The following is a 21,792-nucleotide window of genomic DNA, read 5'->3' as shown; positions in this document are numbered from 1 at the left end:
GAATAGTTTGAGTAAGGAAGCAGCTAAGAAAGACTCTTCTTAGGGAGAAAGTCCTCTCACAGCTACAGAGCCCACAGGGTCCTATGTTTCCAAGTCCCTAGCAGACAGGTGGCAGTGGCTCCCTGCAAAGCCTGTAGGAAGGCTTCCGGTAGCTTCTGCTTCCCCCACCTCTTAAACCACCTCTTGACCTTGTACTGCACTAAGCCTTCCCATCCTTACTGCCACCTAGACCCCCACTGGGCCGGGGTGCACGGGCTTCCATGGAGGTCCCTACCAGACCTTGGAGATGGCAAGATGGGCTTCCTTGCTAGCAAGAACAGTCAGCTCGTTCAAAGCTAATGTCCAGCAGAGCTGTCCACCTTAGGGTAGCCCCAGGAAGGCTCCTGAGACATGAGGCTCATGGCTGGTAGCCTGCACATCTCCTGCCCATGTGCCAGATCAGGATCTTGGAGGTATTAGACAGCAGAACCCTAGCTGAGGCTTCTTGTCACACTGGTAAAAGGCTAGTCCCTCTGATTCTGGTGGAGAGCCAGCTTGGAGAGGACCTAGGAGCCACAGGGAGCCTTCTGGGTTCAACCTCTTGATGAGGAGGCATCACTGTGTGCAGCTAAGGAAGGCTCTAACTGTACTGGCACTCAGGCCAGGGGAGTCTGCCACAGAACTATTCATGAATACCCAGTCTGGGTGGGCAGGTGGGTTGGGGTGCACAGCCATCATCTCTCTCCCTAACCCGTGGACAGGCTCCATCCCCCTGAGTGTGGGGATAGGGGCCTTGCAGTATGGAGGAAGAGAATGAGGTTGGGCTCTTCCCAGGAAACTCCTGGGGATCTGTGGGGTAGGCAGAGAGGGGGATGTATTGCTGGCCTCAGAGAGTTCCCTCAGCCAGTGTCCTCCTTAGGAGGCCTTGCATGCTGGGCCTGAGCCTGGGAGGGGCTGTGGGGAGGGTGCGGTCAAGGTTCCTTACCGTCTGGAAGAGGCTGGATAGAAATAGCTGCACCCATCTGGGCGATGAGTCACTGAGGGGCGTTTCAGCCTTTTCTTGGAGAAGTTCTATTTTAGGTGAGATGCCTGTGCCACAGCCTGGATGACGGAGGCTGGGGAAAGGAAAGTTCTGGCGGTGAGTGCAGGAGGTTTGGCACATGCCTTTGTTCAGCCTGATTCAGAACCCCAGGGAGAGTCACCCCAAAGTCCCAGGATAAGAAGCCTTACCTCCTAAATCCCCTTTCCCAGGAAGAAGTCTCACCTCAGGGCATGCTGCAGTGCCCTGGTGAATGAGAGAGATGGGACGTTGAGTGTGGGCTGGGCACCCACGGGAAGAACTGAATTTGTGGCTGCCACCCTGGGCCGGAGGCTGAGCTTCCTCTCTGGGGAGTAATCCCCTTCCAGGGTCCCTCTCCGGATGAGTAGAAATGGCCTGCTCTGGGGAACTCCAACTTTGATGGGAATAAGCCCCTCCCTCCCAAGAATGACCTTTCTAAAGAGGTCTTTAGACTGGGTTCAGGGACTGAAATTGTTTTCTCTCTGGCTTTCTCTGCCCAAACATAGACAAAGCTGCCTTGCTTCTTTTTTTTTTTTTTTTTTTTTGAGACGGAGTCTCGCTCTGTTGCCCAGGTTGGAGTGCAGTGGTGCAGTCTCGGCTCACTACAACCTCTGCCTCACGGGTTCAAGCGATTCTCCTGCCTCAGCCTCCCAAGTAGCTGGGACTACAGGCATGTGCCACCACACCCAGCTAATTTTTTGTATTTTTAGTAGAGACGGGGTTTCACCATGTTAGCCAGGATGGTCTCGATCTCCTGACCTCGTGATCCGCCAGCCTCTGCCTCTCAAAGTGTTGGGATTACAGGCGTGAGCCACCGTGCCCAGCCTGCCTTGCTTCTTAAAAAGCATCTGGGTGGGTTAATGGTTCCCAGCTAGTGGGATGGCTTCTCACCTCCCTGCCTCGGCATCACTGTTCTTAGAGTTTCTAGAACTGGGATTGGCCTTTGGGGGGCTCTGCCAGGGTTTGCAGTGCTGACTTCTAGAGCCTGACTTGGCCTTTGGAAGAGGCAGGACTGCAGAAGGCACCAGGCTCCAGGCTGTCCAGGCTGTGGTTTAGGAGCTACGCAGAGCTGTCAGGGCTGATCTTGCCAGCAGCAACACTTCCTAGCCAGGGAACCATTGAGAGCACATTGCTAAAACATCTCAGATCTTGGTTTTCTCTCCTGTGAGGACAAAATGAGAGAATGCCTGTGAACATGCCCTATGTGGTGCTTGGCACAAGGGGGTGCTCGCCAAAGTGCAGTGTTCTCCCTCTTCTTGGCTGCTGCCCTTGGGTTGCTGGGATAAGGCACCTGAGCCCAGGTCCCCCAACTGGCAAGTCAACCTGCAGCAGTAGCCCTGGGGCCTCAAGGCAGAGAGCAGGGCTGGAGCCACATGTGCGGGTAAATAAAAGGGGCCTTCTGCCCCAGAGATGAGATGGCACCTTCCCCTGGTGATTACTGGGTGGCCAGTAGGGTGCATTCAGAACCTCTGGCTGCAACCACAGACAGAGAACAACCTTGGCCTCCAGCCTCGGCTCTGGTTGATGAGGAGGAGCCTCTTCATTGAGGCACCAAATCTCAGGGCTTCCACCTTGTTGAGCTATGACCTGCATGACCAAATTGCCAGGATGAATGAAGCAAGCCCCTCTGGCATGAGCCCTGCTCTGTACCACATGTTGTGTGCAGCCCCGAGAACACCCTATCAATGAGAGCTCATGGGCTGCTTTGGGGGACAGGAGACACCTTGTAAACAACAAATCAGTAGACACTTTGGGAAAGAATAAGCACTATGGAGAAAATAAGCTGGGTGATTTGACACAGAGTACCCGGAGGGTGTTTTATTTTTATTTATTTATTTAATTATTTTGAGATGGAGTCTCACTCTGTTGCTCAGGCTGGAGTGCAGCGGCACAGTCTTGGCTTACTGCAACCTCCGCCTCCCGGGTTCAAGCAATTCTCCTGCCTCAGCCTCCCAAGTAGCTGAGATTACAGGCGTTCGCCACCACACCTGGCCAATTCTTACTATTTTCAGTAGAGATGGGGTTTCACCACGTTGGTCAGGCAGGTCTTGAACTCCTGACCTCAAATGATCCTCCTGTCTCTGCCTCCCAAAGTGCCTGGATTACAGGCGTTCGCCACCACACCTGGCCAATTCTTACTATTTTCAGTAGAGATGGGGTTTCACCACGTTGGTCAGGCAGGTCTCGAACTCCTGACCTCAAATGATCCTCCTGCCTCTGCCTCCCAAAGTGCCTGGATTACAGGTGTGAGCCACCGCACCTGGCCAAAGGAGAGCATTTTAGATTGTGTGGCCAGAGGAGGCCCTGGTGGGAAAATGATACCTCTTCTGAAATCTATACAACAAGCTGGGCCGGGGGCAGAGGGAATAAGGAGTACAAAAGCCGTGGTACAGAAATGAGCTCAGGGAACCACTTGGCAGAGCAGACAGCCTAGAGTGTCTGCAGTGAGACAGCCAAGGGGAGATGGCAGGAAAAGAGACCAGAGAGAGGGGGAGGCTGGAGTGGGGCTGGGTTGGGTCACAGGGTTGTGCTGAAGAGTTCCCAAGGTGTGGTGGAAATCCACTTAAGAGTGTTTGATCCTATTGGTGAGATGCTCTGATTTACCTGTGGGTTTTTGGAGAAAAATTATTGGTTCATGTAACTGGAAGTCCAAGGGTAGACTTGGGGCATAGCCAGATCCAGGGAATGGAATGAAGTCATCAGATCTACTCCTTTCTCCTTTCGTTGACTCCTACCATCTATGGACGTCATTCTTAGCGTCTCTCTGTATGTTGGGAAAGAAGACTACTGCTGCTCCAAAGCTACATCCTTCTGATTAGTAATCCAAAGGAAAAGGAATAAAGACCCTCTCTCCTATTGTTCATTACCAGATAACGTGGAGGACTCTGACTCTGTTTGCCAGGTCACGTGCCCATCCCTGCACAGGGCTAATGACAGAGGGAAACTGTGTGTTTATCACATGGATAGCGGCACATGTCTCGTTTGCTTTGGAGGCATGAATTATCCCACTTCTTTAAAAAGCTATCTTCCTTAAGGGAAAAAAAAAGGCTTTTAAAAATTCTACTTAACATCAGTCACTTACATTGCATTACTTTACCCTCACTTATTTTGTTCTCAAGATTTTTCATTCTGTAGTATCTTGTTTCTTCAGCTAGACTCTAAGCTCCTTCAGGATAGGAATCATGGTTTCTTTTTATTCTCTATGCCTCCTTCTCCCACATATTATTCTTCACTTATTTATTCATTATGCAAGTTTTTACTGAATACCCATTGCATACAAGCACTGTTCCAGGGCCATGCCTTTCCTCTTGGGTTAGGTTTTAAAAGATCAGTCTGGCTGCTATGTGCAAATGGCCTGAAGTGGGAAGCAGGGGAAGGCTATTGGGTTCATCCAAGCAGGAGGTTGGGGTGCACAGATCTGAGGCACTGCCAGGGGGTGGCGGGGAGGACTCTCAAGCAGGAGGGTCTGGCAGGCAGTGGGTTGGTGGTTGGGGTGGGGTCGGGGGATGGGACTGCCTCCACTGTCTCACATGCCTGGCAACTCCTAGAGGGCAGGGGAGTGCCATCTGTCCTTCAGCCCTGCCCCCTGGCAGCCCAGAAATGCCTGAGCAGGGCTTGGTGCTCCTGCCTGTGCTAGGAGTGGCCTTGGCTGCTGTGGGGCCTGCACTGACTGGGCCATGAGTACCGCCAGTCCTGGCCACCCTGCTGACTATTTTGCTTCTCTCCTCAGGTGAAGGAGTGGCTCTGTCTGAACTGTCAGATGCAGAGGGCTCTGGGAATGGACATGACCACTGCACCTCGCTCCAAGAGCCAGCAGCAGCTGCACTCCCCAGCCCTGTCTCCTGCCCACTCCCCGGCCAAACAGGCCCTGGGGAAGCCAGACCAAGAGAGATCTCGGGGCCCAGGAGGACCACAGCCTGGGTCCCGCCAGGCTGAGACAGCCAGGGCCACGTCAGTGCCGGGGCCTGCCCAAGCAGCTGCCCCTCCAGAGGTGGGGAGGGTGTCTCCTCAGCCCCCTCAACCCACCAAGCCTTCCACAGCTGAGCCCAGGCCACCTGCAGGAGAGGCCTCGGCCAAAAGTGCCACTGCAGTGCCCGCTGGGCTTGGTGCCGCTGAGCAGACCCAGGAGGGCCTCACTGGTAAGCTCTTTGGCCTTGGCGCATCGCTGCTAACCCAGGCGAGCACCCTCATGTCTGTGCAGCCCGAGGCTGACACCCAGGGCCAGCCTGCCCCCAGCAAGGGGACACCTAAGATCGTCTTCAATGATGCCAGCAAGGAGGCTGGCCCAAAACCCTTGGGCTCAGGGCCCGGGCCTGGGCCAGCACCTGGAGCCAAAACTGAACCTGGGGCTAGAATGGGTCCTGGATCTGGACCTGGAGCCCTGCCAAAAACTGGGGGAACAATCAGTCCAAAGCATGGCAGAGCAGAACATCAGGCAGCATCGAAGGCTGCTGCCAAGCCAAAGACCATGCCGAAGGAAAGGGCCACCTGCCCACTGTGCCAAGCTGAGCTCAACGTGGGCAGCAAGAGCCCAGCCAACTATAACACATGCACCACCTGCAGGCTCCAGGTGTGCAACCTGTGTGGCTTCAACCCAACACCCCACCTGGTGGAGGTAAGAGCTGGACCAAGCATGTTTCCTTGAACCTTGATGAGAGGCCGGGCCTGGGTAGTGGGTGGCATGGGAACCAGAAAGAGTTCTGGGTCTGCAGCAGCCATGGGGCTGCTGCCCCTGTACAACTAATGCTGCAAAAGGGCTGCATTCCCTTTCCTGTCCCTACCTCAGGCCCCAGTTCTACTCAGAACTAACTTTCACTCAAGAGTTGGGGGTAATGGTGCCTACTGACTCTGACTAGTGCCCTAAGGCTGATCCCAGAGTCCCTGAGCTGGCCTCCCCATTTCCAGCTACCATGGGCATGGCCCTGATGAAAGACACCAGCCTCCCCTGCTCAGATAGGAGAACCTGAGGTCCCATACTGCCATGGACCTGTGACCTTCAGAGGGGTAGGGATCGAATGGCCATGGTGCAGAGGGTTGTGTCCCACATTCAGGGTGGGGTGGGAGGCTTTCTCACAATGGGGCAGGGCATGTCCCACTGTCCAGGCTCCAGCCCAGCAAGGTGGTATTCAACCTTGATTGTCTCTTCTGAGGTCATAAGTGTTGATGTCTACTTGTCAAAGTCACAGCCTTTGGTCCACATATTTTACCCAGGCTGGGGCTGGGCTCTCCTTAGAGCTGCTGGTGGGGTTGCTTAGAGATGCTCCTCTTTCCCACAGGAAGGTTTGAGACAGACCTGGGGTTGTGGCCATTCTCTCCACAGTCCCTGCTCCAGGGAAGGGCACTGAGCACGGTGCAGCGCTAGGCAGGAGGGAGCAGGAGGCCCAGTGTAAGGTTCAGTGTTCCCTCGAAGCCTGGAGTCCAGCCCAAGAGGCTCAGAAGGTGAAGGTGTCCTGGCAGAACTAGACCAGCCTGGGCCAGGAGCAGATGCTGCTTCTGCTCCTCCCTCAGTCCTGTGGCCCACTCTCCCTGGCCCAGGGTCACCCATGTGACCCTTACCATGCTGCCTTGGGCGTAGCTTGGTGTGTCTCCTTCCTTAGAGTGCCCTCAGTCTTGATAGGTGAATGTGTTTCCCAGCTGTGTCACGTTAGGAGATGTTCGAGCCAAGGCCCTGCCTCTTGCACATGGGCAGCCACCTGAGCCCTCTGGTCTCTTGGGCTGAGCCATTTGTAGCTGATAGTGGCGCAGGGGTGTGCGGAGTGCAAACAACCACTGGCCAGGATGGGACAAGAGAGGAGAGCATGATGTTGCCATCGCCTCTGTGGCACCTTGTTCTGACTTCCCTTGGGCCAGGACTCCACAGGAGTCCCCGTGGGACCCCAGCATGACTAGGAAGACTACTTTGACCACCAAAGGCCACACTTTCCAATATGCAGGGAAGGGCAGCCCTGAGCAAGACAACTGACCTCCTCATGTGGCACCCATCTGGTCTTCTAGGCACCACGAAGCCAACTCTCCAAGCTTTAGGTCTGGTGGCTCACTGGCGACAGTTTGCCTCACTGGCTCGGGGAAAGGGGTGTACCAGGGTGTCACCACAAGACCAGGAGAACCCTAGCTGGCTGCTCTGCCCAGAGACTTCCAGGCACAAGCTCACTGCTGGTCAGGTGGGGCACACTGACACTGAGCGACTGTGAGCCCCAGTGGACTTCTGAGTTGGCCTGGCCTGGAGGACTCCTGTCCCCAAGAGACCTCCCAGCCCACATTTCCTTATTAAGCAGAATGTGCATGAATGGGAGGGGAAAACTGTCTCTGTCCAGGAGCATAAATGTTCCTGATGGTTCCTCTTGGTAGTCCCTGGGCCAGGCCACGGGAAGTGCTGATTCTGCCCAAACAGAAGAGTTTCGTTCACATGCTGACTGGATGAAACGTCTGGATTCTGACCTAGGCCTCTCATTAGCTGCTTGGTTTTGGCTTTCCTGGACCCTGGAGCTTCTCTCTCTTGACAGCCAGTGTTCCCCCCATCACACCCCTCTCAATTTCCTGCTGTCTCCATGTCCTGCCCCACTGCCCCCTCCTTAGCCAGGACCACTGTCATCTCCACGGGGTCTCATGGGTCCCATGGGTCTGAAAGCAAAGCTGGGGGATGTCCTGGTCCTAGTCCTGGTCCTACCTCATCCCCAGCTCAGGCTGCTCCTGACAGCAGTCAGGGGTGATGAAGTCTCTGTAACTCCTTTCTCATAGCTCTCCCTGTCAATGCTACTGTCCCCAGAGGGCCTGCGGCTATTCTGGGGAAGGTGTGGATAGGCGGCCATAATGCCTCTCCCATGATTCCCTGGACTACCACCATCCACCACCAGAGATGCAAGCCAGCAGCCCGGGGTCATCCTCACCTCCTCCTCTTTAACCTCTGCACCTGCTCTATGGACCAAGCCCTGCCAGCTCTGCCTCCCCACTGTCACAAGAATCTGGCCTCTCTCCTACCCATGGTCACAGCCTTAGTCCTTCCGTCCTTATCCTCCCTTACCCACACAATGACCAAAACCTCTGTGCAGCTTCACCTGCCTTGGGTCTTGTGAGGGGCTGGTGTTGATATGTTCCCCATCCCTTCAGCATTGCTTTTCTTCACTGAGGCCCCTAACCAGGCTGTGGTCTGTCTTGGATATCACCTCAGCCAGTGGCCACTTGGCATCCTGAGCAATTTTGTGCTTCCCTGTGACCTACTTTGTGTGTTCTTGGTTAGAGGTTTCTGATTTCTCAGCACTTGCCAGAGACACTTACTCTGCCTTGGGAGTGTGGTGGTAAGGCCAGCAGGTCCTTCTCCAGGTCCTAAGGGTGGGTCCGCCATGGCTGTCTCTCTCTGGACCTTGCCTGCTCAAGAACGACTGTGCTGTGTCTCTGTGCACAAAGAAGGGACAGACCAGTGGAACCCCACTCGCAGCTCCCACAGCCCTGTTAGACCTCCTGGGACTCCACCTGAGGCCACAGTCAACCATCTGGGCCAATGGGTTGGGAATTTTCCCCATAGGTTGGAACTTTTCCTGAACATTTCTGAGCTGTAAAAATCTTTCTTCTTTCTAGATTGGGAGTTCAGAGCACACAATAGAGGAGGGAGTAAAATTGGATCCTTTTTCCTTTTGAACTTTCCTTTGAAAAAAATAACCATAGTGCTATTTAGTGAGTCATTTCATAATTAAGAGTTGTTGATTCCAATTTTTTTTACCTATTTGTCTTTTGGAAGGATAATAGTACTCTCTGGCTTAATTTTTAATTGACTTTCAGTTCAAAATCGAGTTTATGAAGAAATTAGTTGAATTGGAATTGTGACAGTAACATTACCAGTCTCTTATTATATCATCATTGCCAAAATTCCAGCTGTGCCCTTGAGAAGTCGGGCCTCCCTGGGCAAAGTCCCTTGCACCTGTGACACGTGGGGCTGGGCTTGCTCACTGGGGCAGGGGTTGCAGCAGGGGCATCAGGCCAGAGGTCCTGTTGCCTCCTATGTAGAATAGGGACCACGATACTCCCTTTCAGGTTTCCGTGAGAACCAGGTGAGATGCTGTACCTCAGATGCTTATGCAAGGCCTGACACAGTCAGCCCTTAAGCCAGGATATTGGAAGAGGAGTATCCTAAAAGAGGGGTCTCTGTGTGAGAAAGGAAGCATCCCCATGAGCCCCTATCTGGGTGTGGATGGACCCTGTGGCCGGTGTAAGCTCTTGGTATCATGAGGCATGCCCCACAGGGAACGAACACATTTGGTGCTGGGGGGTGAGGGGGGTACAGCCCAGCTACAAGGATACACACTGGGGACACCATGGTGGGTTTATTTTATGGGAGGAAGAGGCCCAGAAAGAAGGAGCTTAGGCATGTCCAGCAACAGGGAGGCTCAGGGTCGCAGAGTCAGGAGAGGAATAGCAGCACCAGTGATGGCCATCCCTGTGGTCCAGTGTCCTCCAAGATGACCCCTGGGCATCCTTTTCTCTGGAGTTCTCATTCACAGCCCCCTGGTCTGGCAGCAGGGCTGAGGGTGTTTAGGGCCAGGCAGCTGGCCATAGGGCATTGACTGGAACGGTGTCACCATAACCATACTGGCATGCAGGCCAGCTCCACACATGAAGAGATTACGTGGAATGCAGGTTCATTCAGACGATGGCAGACAGTGCATGATCTGTCCTGGCTCACAAGGCACAATGGCCAGTGGTCCCAGAAGGCAGCAGCTCTCACGTGCCTAGAGGGCACCCCACTAACTCAGTCATCCCATTTCCCCTTCTTTACCCTAAATAGTGATGCCCTGAACCACTGAGCGCCATCTGATGGCATACACATCTGCCTCTCCCACTGTCAGGTGATGATTGTCCTTGGGGAATTTGTACCTTCCTGCCCCAGAAAGGAACTGGACAGAGGGAGTGAGGCAGAAGTAGTCATCAGAGCCACCCCATTATCCATCCCCTGCCCTTTTGTCGAAGAGGCCAGGCAAAGGGGTAAGCAGGCAGCACTTTCCCAAGGACTGGGGCTGGCATGGGCTGAGTGAGGCAGAGTACGAGAGGGCTGCGCAATGAATGGATGGCTGAATGAGGAATGAACACTGAAATTGGGGAATGGAAATGAGCGGAAGAATAAGGGAATGAACGATTGGGATGGAGGTAGGGGTATGTTGGGGTTGGAGAAAATGAGAATAGAATGAATAAAGGAATTGGGACCCCAGCAACTGTGTCCCAGCCCCCAGGCACAGAGATTCTACATGGCCTGCCTTCCACCCGATTCTCATTCCCCAGAAGACTTGGGCCTGGGCCAGGTCTCCCCTGGCTCTACTCCTACCAGCCCCAGTGCCCTGTACCCTTCTTCCCCACTCCCAGAGGGCTTGTGAAGGGCCTCCAGCAGCCAGGTCAATGTTTATTTTTAGCCCTTACTTCACACGCCTCTTCCTGCCTGCTCTCCCTTCCTCACTGCCTACTATAGCAGGGCCAGGAGCTAGAGGGCCTGCCAGGCAACCTGCAACCTGGCTGTCGCCGTGAATAAATGTATGAAGGAGCAAAGCCCCAGGGAGCATGTGACCACAGGTAACATCTCTGCTGAGAGCTGGGCCTCTGGGCTCAGGCAAGCTGGCCTCTCCAGCATTTGGTCAGAGTACTTAGCATTAGGTCTGCCTCCTCCATCCAGACCACCCTTCCAAGGTGACTTGCTTCATTTAGACTGTTGCTTCTGTGTGGGGTTTGCAGGCCAGAGATGGGGTTAGGGGTTTGCCAGGCCACCAAGGTGGGCCAGGGCAGATAACCAAACTTTGAGAGGCCTAACATGAGATGGGTGTGCACAGGGCTCCAAAGTGGAGTTAGGGCAGCATTGTCTTGGGCCAGCCCACTGGGCCTAGATCCTAAACCCATCATGCTGACCATAGGGCTGGGGAAGGGGCTGTTTGATCATTTCCAGAGCTCTCTTTCTTGGTCTCTGCCTATAGCCCTGCCATCTCTCCAGGGTCATTTTGCCATCTCACAGTCCTTTCTGACATGGGGGAGTTTCCATTGTGTACACAGGTGATGCTGGGGGCATGTGAGCTAGGGTTCCTGGATCAGGCTCTGTGCTCTCCCATATCCTGTTCATCTGCGGCTCGGTCTCAACCTATCTGTATTCTCCCCAGGCACCTCTGGGGGTGCACCCTGCCAGGCCAAGTGAGCCCAGGGCCTGGCCAGTGGCCAGCACTTACTGCCTTGTGGGGTTTTGTGTGGAGACACATTGAGCATCAGATAAGGTTCAAGGGAGTCAGTAGTGGTGTTAGGGCTGGGCTGTGCAGAGAACAGAGTATATGTATGTAGGGCATCTAAAGGGTCCCTTTCCACAGCTGGGCCACTGCCCCATTCCTCTGCCTGGGACTTGTGCATGGGGTTGGGCCTCGGGGAAGAGCAGAAGCTCCAGTGGGAGAGAAGCAGTCTCGACCCTGAGTAACCAACCTGGGAAGCAGGCCTGTCCCTCAACACACACCAAGGCCCTGCCACCTGCCCAGCCTAGCCTCTGCTGAAGCCCAGAGCAGAGAAGTGGAGTGTAGCTCTCTGTGGACAGCAAACCAGGGCAGAATCATTGACATGTTATCTGCCATGGTGGCCCTAGGATGCCAGGCTAAGGGCAGGCACCCTGGGGGTACCAGGCTTCCAAGGCTGCCAGAGGCAGCATGTGAAGTGAGGGTACTGAGGTTGTTAGCCTTCCTGGGGGTGGCAAGGGCCAAAGGTCACCTCCTTTTCCAGTCCTCTGGCTCTGTGACCTCGTGGTTCTTATGGTCCATCTCAGTGGCAGAGTTGCTGGTGGGAGCCTGTATGTCCAGGCACCTGGGATGAGTCAGCTCCCTGCAGGACGGAGGGAGCACTAAGGCTCTGCGCCACAGAATAAGAACAGGCACAGGTGTCTGTGGGACCCTGCTCTGGGCTCCACTGTAACTCTCATTCTCCATCCCATGTGGGCCAGGGAAGGACTTCAAATCCTGCCAAGGAGGAGCCTTGACTCTGGAGGAGACTACTGGGAGACATGCCCCTGTCAGCCTCAGACCTGCTACAGGAATCACCCATTTAGGCCTCAGAGATGCCCAAACCCTACCCCTGTACAAAGCAGCTGGGGCTGGAAAACTTGGACTTCGCTTCTTGTGTTCTGGGGGCTTCACCGCTGATACCTGTGTCATACTTGTAAATGACCTGTTTGGGGTTGTGGGCTCCAGAAAGGCTGCATGCCAGTTCCTGTCTGTCTGCTGAGTCATGGCTGTCTTCAGCCCCCAGCACTGGGCCTGAAACAGTAGAGGATCCTGAGAGTGGTGGACTGATGGTTGAGAATTTGATCCCAGTCCAGCTCTGGAAGGAGCAGGGCCCCTGACCCAAGGGCCACCACACATAGTCCCCATCAGAGGAACAGTCCAGAGCCCTGGGGGCAGGAGGAGGCCTCTACCTGAGGGTCTCTGCTGGCCTTAGACAAGGTGACTTGGGCTGGGGATTTGAGCAGGGAGGACTGCTTAGCCCCTCTGTCCTCCACCAAGCAGGGCTACTCCCAGACAGTCTCCCCTGGCCCCAGGAGTCTGCACCCTTTCTAGCATAGCCCTTACCTGGGAAAGAGTGTGGGGAAGGATGGAGTCAGACCTGAGAGCTGGGAAGCAGGGGAAGCGTAGTGCCTCCAGGAAGTGCTCCATGCTTGGATGCCACTCCTCTTCTGCAAGGGTTTTCAACTGCTGGACTCCATACCAGCCCACTAGGAGCCGTTTGCTCCCTCAGATTGAGACCTCAGCTTCCCCCTGTGCTTAGGGCTAGGCCCTCCCGTCCCCCACAGTTCTTCCCCTTTTCTGGCCGGGTGAAAAGTTCTCTGTGGGTTAAGGAAAGTACTCTTCTTTGGGGTTGTTACTTGCATTCTGACTTTGTGTATGTTCATCTCAAGGATAGGGGAATTTGTTATTTGGGGGCAGTAAATCAATCAGTCTTTTTCTCCTTATGTCTTTGGTGTTATGCTTTGAAAGTTCTCTCCTCCCTAAGGTTACAGAAATAGTTATGGAAATATTATTTGAGGACTTCAGTGTCTTTTTAATTTTCATCAACACCCTCTCCCATTTCCTTGCAGAAAACAGAGTGGCTCTGTCTGAACTGCCAAACCAAGCGGCTACTGGAGGGCAGCCTAGGAGAGCCGACCCCCCTGCCGCCGCCCACTTCACAGCAGCCCCCTGTAGGGGCCCCTCACCGTGCATCTGGAACATCCCCTCTGAAGCAGAAAGGGCCACAGGGGCTGGGCCAGCCATCAGGCCCCCTGCCTGCCAAGGCCAGCCCTCTACCCACCAAGGCCAGCCCCCAGGCCAAGCCCCTCAGGGCTTCTGAACCCAGCAAGACCCCAAGCAGTGCCCAGGAAAAGAAGACCAGAGTTCCCACTAAAGCTGAGCCCATGCCGAAGCCACCTCCAGAGACTACCCCAACCCCTGGGACTCCTAAAGTAAAGAGTGGGGTGAGGAGGGCTGAACCTGCCACCCCTGTCGTCAAGGCTGTTCCAGAAGCCCCCAAGGGTGGGGAGGCGGAGGTCAGTCCCATTCACTTCCCAGAGACCCTAGCTTTCAGACAGGACAGTCTATGGAAAGGCTTGCCTCCCTGGGTGGCTGAGGCTGTAGGCTCAGGACAGGTGCCTTGGGGCCACACAGGAGGGAGGGGACACAGTAGAAGGAAAGTCTAGATGAGGTTCTGGCACGCTTGGAGACTGAGTTTTACACTGGTGCTGTGTCTGGCACCTTGTCAGATGCTTTGCTGGGTTTTGATACCCTTTGACCTAGTAAAGTTTCTCTTTGAAGACCAAGGGCTGGTTTGGGCTTGCCATGGAACCTTCAGGTTATTCAAGGCCAGAAGGAGATAGTGTGGGTGGTGGGCCCTAAACCCTTGGGAAATGGACAGACTCTTCACTAGGGTCCTGGGATTGACAGGGAGGGTTGGGTTCCCACCATGAGTTTTGCCATGGGGAGTCAGTGTCTGCTTTTCACCCTGCTGCAGGACCTGGTGGGCAAGCCTTACTCTCAGGACGCGTCTCGGAGCCCACAGAGCCTCAGTGACACAGGCTATTCCTCTGACGGCATCTCTAGCTCCCAGAGTGAGATCACAGGAGTCGTGCAGCAGGAGGTGGAACAGCTGGACAGTGCAGGGGTGACAGGGCCACATCCACCCAGCCCCTCCGAGATCCACAAGGTGGGGAGCAGCATGCGGCCTTTGCTGCAGGCCCAGGGCCCGGCCCCAAGTGAGCGGAGCAAGCCACTCTCTAGCAGTACTGGCGAGGAGCAGAAGCAGCGGCCCCACTCCTTGTCCATCACGCCTGAGGCCTTTGACTCTGATGAGGAGCTGGAGGATATCCTGGAGGAAGACGAAGACTCTGCTGAGTGGAGGCGCCGGAGAGAGCAGCAGGACACTGCTGAGTCCTCAGACGACTTTGGCAGCCAATTGAGGCACGACTATGTGGAGGACAGCAGTGAGGGTGGCCTGTCCCCTCTTCCACCCCAGCCCCCAGCCCGGGCAGCAGAACTAACCGATGAGGAGTTCATGCGACGGCAGATTCTGGAGATGAGCGCCGAGGAAGATAACCTGGAGGAGGAGGACACTGCCACCTCTGGGCGTGGCCTGGCCAAACATGGCACCCAGAAGGGTGGCCCCAGACACAGGCCTGAGGCTAGCCAAGAACCAGCAGCACTGCCCAAGAGGCGCCTGCCCCACAATGCCACCACGGGCTATGAGGAGCTGCTCCCTGAGGGAGGCTCAGCAGAGGCTACTGATGGCAGTGGGACCCTGCAGGGTGGGCTCCGTCGCTTCAAGACCATTGAGCTCAACAGCACGGGCAGTTATGGTCATGAGTTGGACCTGGGCCAAGGCCCAGACCCCAGTCTGGACCGGGAGCCTGAGCTGGAGATGGAGAGCCTGACGGGCTCCCCTGAGGACCGCTCCCGTGGTGAGCACTCCTCTACATTGCCTGCCTCCACACCCAGCTACACCTCAGGCACCTCTCCCACCTCTCTGTCCTCCCTAGAGGAGGACAGTGACAGCAGCCCCAGCCGCAGGCAGCGTCTAGAAGAAGCAAAGCAGCAGCGCAAGGCCCGGCACCGCTCCCATGGGCCCCTGCTACCCACCATTGAGGACTCCTCGGAGGAGGAGGAGCTGCGGGAGGAAGAGGAGCTGCTGCGTGAGCAAGAGAAGATGCGGGAGGTGGAGCAGCAGCGCATCCGCAGCACAGCCCGCAAGACCCGGCGGGACAAGGAAGAACTGCGGGCCCAGCGGAGGCGAGAGCGCTCCAAGACACCACCCAGTAACTTGTCACCCATCGAGGATGCCTCCCCCACGGAGGAGCTGAGGCAGGCGGCCGAGATGGAGGAGCTACACCGCTCCTCCTGCTCCGAGTACTCACCCTCACCCTCCCTTGACTCTGAGGCTGAGGCCTTGGATGGTGGCCCTAGCCGGCTTTACAAGTCAGGCAGTGAGTACAACCTGCCCACCTTCATGTCCCTCTACTCACCAACCGAGACACCCTCCGGCAGTTCCACCACTCCCAGTTCCGGACGGCCCCTCAAGAGCGCCGAGGAGGCTTATGAGGAGATGATGCGCAAAGCTGAGCTGCTCCAGAGGCAGCAAGGCCAGGCGGCAGGGGCCCGGGGACCCCATGGCAGCCCCTCTCAGCCCACAGGCCCCCGGAGCCCGGGCTCCTTCGAATATCAAGACACTGCAGACCGTGAGTATGGCCAGGCTGCTCAGCCTGCTGCAGAGGGCACGCCAGCCAGCCTGGGAGCAGCTGTGTACGAAGAAATCCTTCAGACATCACAGAGCATAGTCCGCATGCGGCAGGCCTCCTCACGAGACCTGGCTTTTGCTGAGGACAAAAAGAAGGAGAAGCAGTTTCTAAATGCTGAGAGTGCATACATGGACCCAATGAAGCAAAATGGTGGCCCCCTTACCCCTGGTACAAGTCCCACCCAGCTCGCTGCCCCTGTGTCCTTCTCTACCCCCACCTCCTCAGACAGCAGCGGGGGCCGAGTTATTCCCGATGTCCGTGTCACTCAGCATTTTGCAAAGGAGACTCAGGACCCCCTCAAGCTGCACAGCTCTCCTACCTCCCCTAGCTCAGCCTCCAAGGAGATAGGCATGCCCTTTTCCCAGGGCCCTGGGACCCCAGCCACCACAGCTGTGGCTCCTTGTCCAGCTGGGCTGCCACGAGGATATATGACTCCAGCCTCCCCAGCAGGCTCCGAGCGCAGTCCTTCACCATCTTCCACAGCCCACAGATACGGACACAGCCCAACGACTGCAAACTATGGGTCCCAAACTGAGGATCTACCCCAGGCCCCCAGTGGCCTTGCTGCAGCTGCACAAGCTGCTAGAGAGAAGCCCTTGAGTGCGAGTGACGGTGAGGGTGGCACTCCTCAGCCTTCCCGGGCATATTCCTACTTTGCAAGCTCCAGCCCACCTCTCTCCCCGTCTTCCCCCTCAGAGAGTCCCACATTCTCCCCTGGCAAGATGGGCCCAAGGGCCACAGCAGAGTTCTCTACACAGACGCCAAGTCCAGCCCCTGCCTCAGACATGCCACGGAGCCCTGGTGCCCCCACTCCATCACCTATGGTAGCCCAGGGTACACAAACACCACATCGACCCAGCACGCCTCGCCTGGTGTGGCAGGAGTCCTCTCAAGAGGCTCCCTTTATGGTTATCACGCTGGCATCAGACGCCTCCAGCCAGACCAGGATGGTACATGCCAGTGCCTCCACCTCCCCGCTCTGCTCACCTACTGAAACCCAGCCCACCACCCATGGCTACAGCCAGACAACACCTCCGAGTGTGTCTCAGCTGCCCCCAGAGCCACCTGGGCCACCTGGCTTTCCACGGGTGCCCAGTGCTGGTGCAGATGGGCCCCTGGCACTATATGGCTGGGGTGCCCTCCCTGCTGAGAACATCTCCCTGTGCCGGATCTCCTCTGTCCCTGGGACGTCTAGGGTTGAGCCAGGCCCCAGGACCCCTGGCACTGCAGTGGTAGACCTCCGTACAGCTGTCAAGCCCACTCCCATCATCCTCACTGACCAGGGCATGGACCTCACCTCTCTTGCTGTGGAAGCGAGGAAGTATGGTCTTGCCCTGGATCCAATCCCAGGACGGCAGTCGACCGCCGTGCAACCCTTGGTTATCAACCTCAATGCCCAGGAGCATACCTTCCTTGCCACTGCCACCACCGTGAGCATCACCATGGCCTCGTCTGTGCTCATGGCTCAACAAAAGCAGCCTGTGGTCTATGGAGACCCCTACCAGAGCCGCCTTGACTTTGGCCAGGGTGGGGGTAGCCCCGTGTGCCTGGCCCAGGTCAAACAAGTAGAACAGGCTGTCCAGACAGCCCAATACCGAAGTGGGCCCCGGGGAAGACCCAGGGAGGCCAAGTTTGCCAGATATAACCTGCCCAACCAAGTAGCTCCTCTGGCCAGAAGAGACGTTTTGATCACTCAGATGGGCACCGCCCAGAGCGTTGGCCTCAAGCCAGGCCCAGTGCCAGAGCCAGGTGCCGAGCCCCACCGGGCCACCCCTGCAGAGCTGCGGTCACATGCTCTGCCAGGTGCCAGGAAGCCACACACTGTGGTGGTGCAGATGGGAGAGGGCACAGCAGGCACTGTGACCACACTGCTCCCAGAGGAGCCTGCGGGTGCCCTGGACCTTACCGGGATGAGGCCTGAGAGCCAGCTGGCATGCTGTGACATGGTCTACAAGCTCCCCTTTGGCAGCAGCTGCACTGGCACCTTCCACCCGGCCCCCAGTGTGCCTGAGAAGAGCATGGCAGATGCTGCCCCACCTGGCCAAAGCAGTGGCCCCTTCTATGGGCCCCGGGACCCTGAGCCTCCTGAGCCCCCCACCTACCGGGCACAGGGGGTGGTGGGGCCTGGGCCCCATGAGGAGCAGAGGCCCTACCCACAAGGCCTGCCTGGTAGGCTGTACTCCTCCATGTCTGACACCAATTTGGCTGAGGCTGGCCTCAACTACCATGCCCAGAGGATCGGGCAGCTCTTCCAGGGTCCTGGACGAGACTCGGCTATGGATCTCAGCTCACTGAAGCACTCCTATAGCCTGGGCTTTGCGGATGGACGCTACCTAGGGCAGGGCTTGCAGTATGGCTCAGTCACGGACCTGCGTCATCCTACAGACCTTTTGGCTCACCCGCTTCCCATGCGGCGCTATAGCTCAGTGTCAAACATCTACTCAGACCACAGGTATGGCCCACGGGGAGATGCAGTTGGCTTCCAGGAGGCCAGCCTGGCCCAGTACAGTGCCACCACAGCCCGTGAAATCAGTCGCATGTGCGCTGCCCTCAACTCCATGGACCAGTATGGTGGGCGGCATGGCAGTGGTGGTGGTGGCCCTGACCTTGTGCAGTACCAGCCCCAGCATGGGCCCGGGCTCAGTGCTCCGCAGAGTCTGGCTCCCCTCAGACCTGGACTCCTTGGTAACCCCACCTTTCCAGAGGGCCACCCAAGTCCTGGGAACTTGGCCCAGTATGGGCCTGCAGCAGGCCACGGAACAGCAATCAGACAGCTGCTGCCGTCCACAGCCACTGTACGTGCAGCTGATGGCATGATCTACTCGACTATCAATACCCCAATTGCTGCAACACTGCCCATCACCACCCAGCCTGCCTCAGTCCTGCGGCCCATGGTGCGTGGTGGCATGTACAGGCCTTACGCATCTGGTGGAATCACAGCCGTGCCACTCACCAGTCTGACACGTGTGCCCATGATTGCCCCCCGGGTACCTCTTGGACCCACAGGGCTGTACCGATATCCTGCACCAAGTAGATTTCCCATTGCTTCCAGTGTTCCACCTGCAGAAGGGCCTGTCTATCTGGGGAAACCTGCTGCTGCCAAGGCCCCTGGGGCTGGGGGCCCTTCAAGGCCAGAGATGCCAGTAGGGGCTGCACGGGAAGAGCCTCTTCCCACAACCACCCCTGCTGCCATCAAGGAGGCTGCAGGAGCCCCAGCTCCTGCCCCACTAGCCGGCCAGAAGCCACCAGCAGATGCTGCTCCTGGGGGTGGCAGTGGGGCCCTCAGCCGGCCAGGGTTCGAGAAAGAGGAAGCATCACAGGAGGAGAGGCAGCGGAAGCAACAGGAGCAGCTGCTCCAGCTAGAGCGGGAGCGGGTGGAGTTGGAGAAGCTGCGACAACTTCGGCTGCAAGAGGAGCTAGAGCGGGAACGTGTGGAGCTGCAGAGGCACCGTGAGGAGGAGCAGCTGCTGGTGCAGCGGGAGTTGCAGGAGCTGCAGACCATCAAGCACCATGTGCTGCAGCAGCAACAAGAGGAACGCCAGGCTCAATTTGCACTGCAGCGGGAACAGCTAGCGCAGCAGCGTCTGCAGCTGGAGCAGATTCAGCAGCTGCAGCAGCAGCTGCAGCAGCAGCTAGAGGAGCAGAAGCAGCGGCAGAAGGCTCCCTTTCCTGCAGCCTGTGAGGCACCTGGCCGAGGGCCTCCCCTAGCGGCTGCTGAGTTGGCCCAGAATGGCCAGTATTGGCCCCCCCTTACACATGCAGCCTTCATTGCCATGGCAGGGCCTGAAGGACCTGGGCAGCCTCGTGAGCCTGTGCTGCACCGGGGTCTCCCCAGCTCTGCCTCAGACATGTCACTGCAAACGGAGGAGCAGTGGGAGGCCAGCCGTAGTGGCATCAAGAAGCGGCACTCCATGCCACGCCTGCGGGATGCCTGTGAGCTAGAGTCTGGGGCTGAGCCCTGTGTGGTCAGGAGGATTGCCGACAGCAGCGTGCAGACAGACGATGAGGATGGGGAGGGCCGCTACCTCTTGAGTCGGCGACGCCGGGTACGGCGGAGTGCTGACTGCAGCGTGCAGACAGATGACGAAGACAGTGCTGAGTGGGAGCAGCCAGTGCGCCGCCGCAGGTCTCGTCTTCCCCGCCACTCAGACTCAGGCTCTGACAGCAAGCATGATGCCACTGCTTCGTCATCCAGTGCTGCTGCCACTGTGAGGGCCATGAGCAGCGTGGGCATCCAGACCATCAGTGACTGCTCCGTGCAGACGGAGCCTGACCAGCTGCCCAGGGTTTCTCCAGCCATCCACATCACAGCTGCCACCGATCCCAAGGTGGAGATCGTCAGGTACATATCGGCGCCAGAGAAGACTGGGCGTGGGGAGAGCCTGGCCTGCCAGACGGAGCCAGATGGGCAGGCCCAGGGTGTAGCCGGGCCGCAGCTTGTAGGGCCAACTGCCATCAGCCCCTACCTGCCTGGCATCCAGATCGTCACCCCAGGGCCTCTGGGCAGATTTGAAAAAAAGAAGCCAGATCCCCTGGAGATTGGGTACCAGGCCCACCTTCCTCCGGAGTCTCTCTCACAGCTTGTGAGCCGCCAGCCTCCCAAGTCCCCTCAGGTCCTCTACTCACCAGTCTCACCCCTGTCCCCTCACCGGCTCCTGGACACCTCCTTTGCTTCCAGTGAGAGGCTGAACAAGGCTCACGTGAGTCCCCAGAAGCACTTCACGGCTGACGGCGCTCTCCGCCAGCAGACGCTGCCTCGCCCCATGAAGACCCTGCAGCGGTCCCTGTCTGACCCTAAGCCCCTCAGCCCCACCGCCGAAGAGTCTGCCAAAGAGAGATTCTCCCTCTACCAGCACCAGGGGGGGCTGGGTAGCCAGGTATGGGAACAGGGGCTATTCCAGGGTGGGACAGGGGTCTCTGCCTAGCCCGAGGGGCCCCCACAGGGAGGGGCTTCTTCTGGGGTGGGAGTAGAGGCATCTCTGGCCCCAGAGGCCCAGGGGAAAGAGTCAATGAGCAGATGCTCCCTGGTGCACATCTGATAGAGCCTGCAGCCCGGCAGACAGCCTGGCAGATACAGACACACACATGGGCCCCCACAGCCTTGCAGCCATATACCCTACTAGAAGCTTCAGCCTCCTCCCAGCACTGTCCCTTCACCACCCATACCTGGTCCAGCCCCTGCTACCTCCCCCTTCAGGCCTCTTCAGCTCTCACTTCTAGTCTGGACCCCTTCCACTCCAAACTTCATCTATGGGTGTTTCCTAAGAAAATCAGTCACATGAACCTGGCGAGGCTGCTCTTGTCCTCTCAGTCCTGGCCTGGTTTCCATTGCCACACAAGAAGCCCACACTCCTATGGCCTAGCACTAGAGGCCCATCCCAGTGGGCTGCAGTGTGCTCTCTGTCCCAGGGTGTTCCCTGCCCCTACCTGGCCCTCGGTAAATCTGTTTACACATCTGTCTGCTCCCCTAGATAGGGGATTCAGAAGCATAAACTTACCCTTGGCTGTGGCTTTATTTGCCAGTGATGGATGGGGACTGTGAGAAGTGGCTTGGCTGTGGGCTGCAGCAGAAGTGAGAATAAAGGGTTGTGAGGGCCTAATGCCAACAACTGAGTGCCAGGCTGAGGAAGATGGGCTTTTCCTGAAGACCCTGGAAGCCTCTGGAGGTTTTAGGCATGTGAGATGGGACAAAGCAGATGTTTTGGAAAGTTTCTTGGGCAGAATGTGGGAGGAAGGGCTGAAGGAAGAGACCTGGCAGAGGAGGCAGGAGCCAGAGGCATCGTGAGGTAGATTTGCCCATTTTCAGGGTGTGACACAGAGAGGAGAAAAGTGGAGCCTTAGAATGGGGTTTGTGGAGGTGATAATCTTGGGTAGTGAAGTCTTGGTGTATGCAGGCCATATATAGGGGTGTGGGTGGGATCAGGACTCTAGGCTGGCAGGGAGGGCAGGTCAGACAGGCAGGGTGGTCCTGGCTGCAGGCACAGAGGTC

The 21,792-nt window shown here is 57.0% G+C and overlaps 1 protein-coding gene and 1 long non-coding RNA gene across 7 annotated transcripts in view; one reads left to right on the top strand and one right to left on the bottom strand.

Annotated features, from left to right (window-relative positions):
- BSN (bassoon presynaptic cytomatrix protein) overlaps positions 1–21,792 on the top strand; it is a 116,540-nt gene that overhangs the window by 81,977 nt on the left and 12,771 nt on the right. For 5 of the 6 annotated variants that reach the window (XM_009239006.4, XM_054550731.2, XM_054550732.2 and 2 more), the window contains exons 3-5: positions 4,770–5,654; positions 13,119–13,565; positions 14,027–20,680. In XM_009239006.4, the coding sequence (XP_009237281.4) occupies positions 4,770–5,654; positions 13,119–13,565; positions 14,027–20,680 (7,986 nt within the window). The remainder of the gene's footprint in view (positions 1–4,769; positions 5,655–13,118; positions 13,566–14,026; positions 20,681–21,792) is intronic. The other variant, XM_063722485.1, reaches the window with a different exon arrangement.
- On the bottom strand, positions 1,707–5,265 carry LOC129058257 (uncharacterized). The gene is made up of 3 exons (XR_008523311.2): positions 4,122–5,265; positions 3,644–3,803; positions 1,707–3,299 (listed from the first exon to the last, which is right to left on the bottom strand). It is a non-coding gene; the product is annotated as an uncharacterized LOC129058257 (long non-coding RNA).

Source organism: Pongo abelii, chromosome 2 (genome assembly GCF_028885655.2).
Source record: "Pongo abelii isolate AG06213 chromosome 2, NHGRI_mPonAbe1-v2.0_pri, whole genome shotgun sequence".
In the NCBI taxonomy this organism is placed as follows: domain Eukaryota; kingdom Metazoa; phylum Chordata; class Mammalia; order Primates; family Hominidae; genus Pongo; species Pongo abelii.
This window is presented reverse-complemented; position numbering and strand designations above follow the sequence as displayed.